General features: G+C 46.1%; 1 protein-coding gene across 1 annotated transcript; it reads left to right on the top strand.

Moving 5' to 3' along the window:
• Positions 1-475: 475 nt before the first annotated feature.
• CCN1 (cellular communication network factor 1) lies at positions 476-3,365 on the top strand. The gene is made up of 5 exons (XM_052636990.1): positions 476-740; positions 1,037-1,250; positions 1,602-1,958; positions 2,084-2,295; positions 2,410-3,365. The coding sequence occupies exons 1-5, from the start codon at positions 678-680 to the stop codon at positions 2,710-2,712; spliced, it is 1,149 nt and encodes a 382-aa protein (XP_052492950.1). The 5' UTR covers positions 476-677; the 3' UTR covers positions 2,713-3,365.
• The last annotated feature ends 4,294 nt before the right edge of the window (positions 3,366-7,659 follow it).

The raw sequence follows: 7,659 nt of genomic DNA, 5'->3' as shown, positions 1-7,659 counted from the left end.
CAGTAGATAACTTGATTCTCACCTTCGCTGTAAACTGGCAAACAGCTCGCTGCCTTCCCGGGTGAGGGCTTCCAAGGCTGCGGGGTCAACTCGGCATCACCAAACAAAACGACTTTTGTCCCTCCCTCCATGTCCTCCCACCCTCCCAGTCCAGGCAAAGTTCTGAACTCGCCCCCCACCCCTCAGCCCTTCCACCACCATCACCATCATCACGCCAAGAAGAGCCCTCCCCAGTAGAAGTCGTTATTTAAAGTGGAAAAAACGGAGGATTGTTTTCTTGACGGGTCCAGTACAAAAAAAAAAAGTGCAACGGAGCCAGGGGAGGCGCTTGGCAGGAGCCCGCGCCAACCAGCATTCCTGAGATGTTTGAGAATTCTGGAACGCACAGACAGAGCCGACGTCACTGAAACACGCGGCGCCGCGACCGGCCGGTATAAAAGGCGGGCTCTGGGCGCTGGGGCAGACCGCGAGCGAGAGCGCCCCCGAGCAGCACCTGCGTCCTCCGCTACTCCTCGGCCAGGACCTCGGGAGAAGGACGCCCGCAAACCGCTCGCCGCCCCGGCCCTCGCCTCGCCGCCTCCCGGCCCACTACCCCAGCCGCACCGGCTCGCCCGCTGCGCTCTGGTGTGTTGGCGTCTTTGCCTCCGCGCTAGCCGGGACCCCTCCTGCGCGCCACGATGAGCTCCCGCACCGCCAGGACGCTCGCCCTCGCCGTCACCCTTCTCCACTTGGCCAGGCTGGTGAGTTCTTAGGCCACCGCTTCCCCCGTCCGTTCTTCCCCTTTCCCCGGACGACCCGCGGTCGGAAAAGCTAGACTCCAAAGTACGGGGGGGCGTTTCGCGATAGCTCTTTCTTTAAGCCCGCCCTGAAGACCTGCCGGGGTCCTCCTGGCGTTCGCCGCTGCCCAGGACGGCCGGGCTGGATGGGATCACAAACCCTCGTCCCCTGCCGCCCGGGTCAGACACCCTCGTCCCTTCCGGGGGCGCCTCTCCTGCGTACCGCGCGGAGCCTCACGCCTTTCCTCACCCCCTTCCAGGCTCTCTCCACCTGCCCCGCCGCCTGCCACTGCCCCCTGGAGGCTCCCAAGTGCGCCCCGGGAGTCGGGCTGGTCCAGGACTCCTGCGGCTGCTGTAAGGTCTGCGCCAAGCAGCTCAACGAGGACTGCAGCAAAACGGAGCCCTGCGACCACACCAAGGGGCTGGAATGCAACTTCGGCGCCAGCTCCACCGCTCTGAAGGGGATCTGCAGAGGTAAGAGGCTTGCGGTTTGGCCCCTTTTAAAAAAAATAATAGTCCTCGAAGTCCAGAAGTTTAGTAATTTTGAGACCATGTATGGTGATGCTTTGTTGTTGGTAGCTTGGCAGAAAGGCACATGATTTCAGCAGTCTGGAATGCAATTCAGTGTGTCTGGGCCCAACGAAAAGCGCATACGGAAAAGTGATTCCTGACTAACTTATTGTTCTGGCCTGGAGTCTCCGGGGAATTGTAGGAAACTTTACCATAAATTGAATTAAGCAGCAGAAAATATGTATGAGTTTCAGGCCGTGGTTCGGAATCTTACCTTTATCCACCCCTTCCTTTCTTTTTCGGTGCTCTCTGCAGCTCAGTCGGAGGGCAGACCCTGTGAATATAACTCCAGAATCTACCAGAATGGGGAAAGTTTCCAGCCCAACTGTAAACATCAGTGCACATGTATCGACGGCGCCGTGGGCTGCATTCCTCTGTGCCCCCAAGAACTCTCTCTCCCCAACTTGGGCTGCCCCAACCCCCGGCTGGTCAAAGTTACCGGGCAGTGCTGTGAGGAGTGGGTCTGCGACGACGACAGTGCTAAGGACCCTATGGACGACAGGGAGGGCCTTCAGGGCAAGGAGCTGGCCTTCGATGCCTCGGAGGTGGAGTTAACGAGAAACAATGAATTAATTGCAGTTGGAAAAAGCGGCTTCCTGAAGCGGCTCCCGGGTAAGTTAAGACTGCGACCTTGCACTGAACCCTATGCCTAGTCTGAAGCTTGAGAGAAATGAGAACTTGAATTTGTTTGTGTCCTTATGTCTCTGAGAACTCTTCCCTCTTATTTGTCTGTCTAGTTTTTGGAATGGAACCTCGCATTCTTTACACCCCTTCTTCACATGGCCAGAAATGTATCGTCCAAACAACTTCGTGGTCCCAGTGCTCAAAGACCTGTGGAACTGGTATCTCCACACGCGTTACCAATGACAACCCTGAATGCCGCCTGGTGAAAGAAACCCGGATCTGTGAAGTGCGGCCTTGTGGACAGCCGGTGTACAGCAGCCTGAAAGTAAGTGCCTGCGGTGCTGTGGTGTAGACTGGTCCCCTGGGTATAAACTGGGTGAGAAGGGACCTTCTCTTCCAAGAAAGAGAAAACACTAACTTCCCTTCTCTTTTCTTACAGAAGGGCAAGAAATGCAGCAAGACCAAGAAATCCCCCGAACCGGTTCACTTTACTTACGCTGGATGTTCGAGTGTGAAGAAATACCGGCCCAAATACTGCGGTTCCTGCGTGGACGGCCGCTGCTGCACGCCTCAGCAGACCAGGACTGTCAAGATGCGGTTCCGCTGCGAAGACGGTGAAATGTTCTCCAAGAACGTCATGATGATACAGTCCTGCAGATGCAGCTACAACTGCCCGCATGCCAGCGAGGCGGCCTTCCCCTTCTACAGGCTGTTCAATGACATCCACAAGTTTAGGGACTAAATGCGACTCGGGTTTCCAGCGCAAGGGTGCACAAAGTGGGGAGAGAGGAGTTTCAGAGTCACGGAGGCATGGGTGCGGGCGGCGGGGTGAAGGGACTTATGGTAGAAGGGAGGCATTGCTCATTCTTGAGTAGGATTAAGGAATTTCGAAACTGCCAGGTGTGCTGGTGCACGTGGACTCTAATGCAGCTGCGATTGGAGGATACTTCGCTTCATAGTATTGGAGCACATGTTACCGCTTCATTTTGGAGCTTGTGGTGTTGATGACGTTCTGTTTTCTGTTTGTAAATTATTTGGTAAGCATATTTTTCTCTAGGCTTTTTTTCCTTTCGGTTTTACAGTTGTAAAAGGTAATTAAGATTAGTTGGACAGTTGAAACCTTCATCCTTTGACAGAAGTAAATGGGAAGGGGGTCCGTCCCTTTCTGAAGGTGATACTCTGTGAGTGTCTGTGAGAGGCAGCTATCTGCACTCTAAATTGCAAACAGAAATCAGGTGTTTTAAGACTGAATGTTTTTATTTATCAAAATGTAGCTTTCGGGGAGGGGGGGGAAATGTAATACTGGAATAATTTGTAAATGATTTTAATTTTATATTCAGTGAAAAGAATTTATTTATGGAATTAATCATTTAATAAAGAAATATTTACCTAATATCTGAGTGTATGGCATTCAGTATTTTTAATGTTCAAAGCCACTGGGGACAATCTAGCTTATGCATTCAATCACTGAAACAAGATTTACTGAGTGAGCCAGGAACTGTTCTAGTGCTTGGGATAGAGCAGGGAACTAACTTAAAAAATCTAACAATGATTGCTTTTATAAATTCAGTAGAGAAAAACCTTGGCATTTAAAGTAATCTGTTTTAAAAACACATTGAACCCCAGCCCTTGTACAAAGTATAAGAAGGAATCTGAAGTTAAGTTTCTGATTTAAATAATAATGCTTTATTTTCATAAGAATTCAAAGCCTAAGGGTCTCCATCACCCAAGCTCTTTGAGGTGGGTATAGTAGAGTCATTTATCATTTTAATCACTAGGTAACTGTGCACATCCCTTTAGAGAGGAGAGAAACTTTAATGAAGACAGTCCATAACTCAGGCTGCCCACATCTAAATCCATGGGCAAGATTTAAATATGGTTGGATGATGTGTTATCAGGTCACCTGTTCATATTTTTCTAATATTGTTCCTAAAACCTGGGAGAATGACTCAAAAATTCACCCGTGGTTGGGATCAGAGAAAAAAATCTTACAATCTACAGAAGTCAGTTTGTTTTCATTAAATGAATTTGAACATTGACTTGTGTTAATCCTAATAAGCCGATGATTAGGTAAACATGCTGTTAAATGCAAAGGAATGCAAGGAATTTCAAGTACTTTTCCAATAGCATGAGGACCATGCTACCCCACCCCCTTTCCTTTTTATAATATACAATATATTGAGGCAGGAGGGAGCAGTTAGATAGAACTGGCTATTCAGAGGGTCAGAGGCTAGATGCAGTGCATTCCTAAAAGGACCTGAATTGTAGGTCTAGGAGAGGTTGAGAAGGCTGCGGCAATGTTTGTGAAAATGCTGGTAGCTAGTTTTAGAAGAATCATCTTAAGAAAGCACTGACAATAAACGTTTTATAGAGAGAAGTTTCCCTTTCATCTAAGCTTCTTGGCTCCTGTTCAAATCCATAGTGAAATACTTCGGTCTTCACTTAGTTAGGAGAGTACTTGGAATCTTTAGGCAACCAGAGAAGGTGCTTTAAAAGAGGAGCCGCTTCTGGGATCTTGTGAGTTTTCAAAATAGTTTAATATTGATGCTCCATTAAGATCTACAGAAAAACACTGCCTGAGCACCTGTTTTAAAGCCTTACTGAAATTCATAACTTTTCAAGTAAATGTGATGGCAAAGTCTGTGGACAAAGGCCTTCACTCTTTTGACTCTGACAATGTCTTGCCTTAAATATTATAAATTTTGCCTGCTGAGTAGTCAGGTTTTCTTGCCTGAGGCATTCAAATTTTAAGGTATTTGGAAATTTGAACACCACCTGGCTCAGTCTTGGATGCAGTTAAACTTGTCAGTGCAACAGAACATGTAAAACATAATAAAGTTGTGAGGATTTTTGGTGCAATATTGTTAAACAGACATCTGAACCTCTAGGCAAAATTTATGCATTCCCAGACACCAATCCTGGTATTGTCTTCCAATATTAGAGCCCAGCAAACTGCTTCTTACATGAAGATCAACGAGCAATAGTTTATGGACCCTTTAAGTATGTAGAGAGGTAATATTTGTCCTGTGCTGTGCCTAGTTGCTCAGTCGTGTCTGATTCTCTGCAACCCCATGGACTGTAGCCCGCCAGGCTCTGCTATCCATGGGGATTCCCTAGGCAAGAATACTAGAGCGGGCTGCCATGCTCTCCTCCAGGTCTTCCCAACCCAGGGACGGAACCTAGGTCTCCTGCATTGCAGCCAGATTCTTTACCATCTGAACCGCCAGGGAAGCCCGGTATTTGTCCATTGAAGTTCAAATGCGAAACATACTTAGCATGGGAAAATACTAGATCTTTGATCATTAAACTTATCATAAGAAATACACTAAAAGTTACACAAATGCTGATTCAATGAGTACTTAATTAATTTTAAAAAACGCCAATAGACACAAAATATTTGATTTGGCCATAGAAAAAGAGTGAGAGTGAAGATATTAAAAGTAATTGAGAATGAAATTATGCAATTTAGAATATATCAGTTTTATCTAGGTCTAAAATGGAACACTGCCTACTTCAAATATTGAGAAAACAAAGTAAAAAACCATGCATTGCAAATGCAAAATAGAACGTATTTGTACCCTCTACACATGAGCTTCCCTGGTAGCTCAGTTGGTAAAGAAACTGCCTGCAGTTCAGGAAACCCAGGTTCAATCCTTGGGTCAAGAAGATCCTTTGGAGAAGAAATGGCAACCCACTACAGTATTCTTGCCTGGAGAATTCCATGGATAGAGGAGCCTGGCAGGCTATAGCCCATGGGGTCGGCTAAACCACCACCACAGGTGGTAAAGATCTTATGTTGTAACCATTTTCCAGTCTAAAAGATTCTGATGTTCTTGAGCTGTTTTCTTGTTTTGTTTTTCATAGAGATGTAAGACTTGAGAGTTATAAAATGATCCCAGAATCCTAGGAATTTAGTGAATCTTAAGAAATATTCTTTGGGACATTTTATATTTCTGAAAAAAATGTCCCAACGAATGGTGGCTCAGACGGTAAAGCGTCTGCCTGCAATGAGGGAGACCCGGGGGTCGAACCCGGGAAGATCCCCTGGAGAAGGAAATGGCAACCCACTCCAGTACTCTTGCCTAGAAAATTCCATGGATGGAGGAGCCTGGTGGGCTACAGTCCATGGGGTCGCAAAGAGTCGTACACGGCTGAGTGACTTCACTCAAGAAATATTCTTTGGGACATTTAGCAGGCAAAAGGAGGAGAAGGTGGCAGAGGATGAGATGGTTAGATAGCATCACCAACTCAATGGACATGAATTTGAGCAAACTCCAGGAGATGGTGAAGGACAGGAAGCCTGGCACGCTGCAGTCAGTCCATGGGTCACAGAGTCGGACGTGACTTAGTGACTGAACAACAAAGCATCGCAGTAAGTAGTCTCATGGTGATGATTCTCACAGAAGCACATGTGCTGCCACTCCATGAAGAGATGCAACTGAATCAAAATTAGCAAAGTATATTTTAGTTATTTTACTAGTACAGTGACCAGATTTGATATGTTCACAACCTCTTCTCCTGCCTTCTGACACTATTTGAAAGTCACTTGAGCAATAATAGCAAGGGTCCAGTGGGACCACAATACAAAATAAAGCTGTGTTTTGGGCAGAATGGCAGATGATGTAGAAAGAATCCCAGACTAGAAATTGATAGACATGTCTTTTACACTAGCTCTGCCATTAATTTACTGGGTAAGCCTGGGTGAGTTTCTGGATTCTTCTCTTCTGTTTTAAAATGGAACTTCTTGCATTTTTGTCACCAAAAAAATTTTTTTTCATATATTCTCTTTAATACATTGACTCCTATACCTTTAAAGCTTTGCCTCCTCAAGCAACTGAATGTATGAAGCAAAAACTGTTCACGTTTGTCTGTGGGCAAAAGCACTCATCTCCATGAAGCCTTTGAAAATATAAGGCCCTCTTTACTTTCTAAAGCCCTCCTGGTTATAGGATGTGGCAGTCCCTGGACCTTGCAGGTTATAGGTCCTTATTTTTCCTCTCCCTATATAGCCCCAATATCTGAACCTTTTTAAATCCCTGCCCTAAAAAGCTTATTCTTTGAGACAAAGCACATTGTGATGCATGATAGTGATGCATGTGTCCTAAGAATAGAACAGACTTACTTGTAACTTCATTGCTGGTGGGAAACACTTATCTACATAAGATGCATTTCAATTAAACAAGTATTCAAGCGCATTTGTTAGTACTTTACAGTTCTCATGTATTCTTCTGGTTTATTCTGAATCCACCTCTTAGTCTAGTGCAAACATCCAAATTTAAGACATCATTATCTCTTGCCTGACTTACTGAATGGCCCCTTCACTTGTGGCATGCAGTATTTTTCAAAGGTGGCTGCAACCATGTCTTCCAACCCACATGCTGTTCAGCAGTGTGACCCTGTTGCTCTCCAAAATAGATGGGGTCTACTTCTTCATCCTCTTGGAGCTGGGTGGGCTCTTTGACTGCCTTGACCAATGAATATCTGAGAAGTCATGCCATATAGTGCTAGTTCCAAATGGTGCACTGGCTAAGTGCTCCTATTTCCTTTCTCTTCAAAAACGAGCTTCCATAAAAGAATTATAAGTACCCCGAGACTAGAAGACTGAGAAGCCCATGCCACAGGGATAGGCTTGAGAGGATGAGATGCCATGTGGAGAGAGAGGAAGATCAGGGAGCCCTTGGGTACCACA

The sequence above is a fragment of the Budorcas taxicolor genome, chromosome 3, assembly GCF_023091745.1.
Source record: "Budorcas taxicolor isolate Tak-1 chromosome 3, Takin1.1, whole genome shotgun sequence".
Lineage (NCBI taxonomy): Eukaryota > Metazoa > Chordata > Mammalia > Artiodactyla > Bovidae > Budorcas > Budorcas taxicolor.
This window is presented reverse-complemented; position numbering and strand designations above follow the sequence as displayed.

What these genes read in the sequence shown, in the direction of transcription:
- CCN1 (XM_052636990.1), top strand. Translation starts at nt 678, where the DNA reads ATGAGCTCCCGCACCGCCAGGACGCTCGCCCTCGCCGTCACCCTTCTC. An exon ending in TCTGAAGGGGATCTGCAGAG is followed by an intron (nt 1,251 to 1,601) that starts GTAAGAGGCTTG and finishes TGCTCTCTGCAG; the next exon opens with CTCAGTCGGAGGGCAGACCC. An exon ending in CGGTGTACAGCAGCCTGAAA is followed by an intron (nt 2,296 to 2,409) that starts GTAAGTGCCTGC and finishes CTTTTCTTACAG; the next exon opens with AAGGGCAAGAAATGCAGCAA.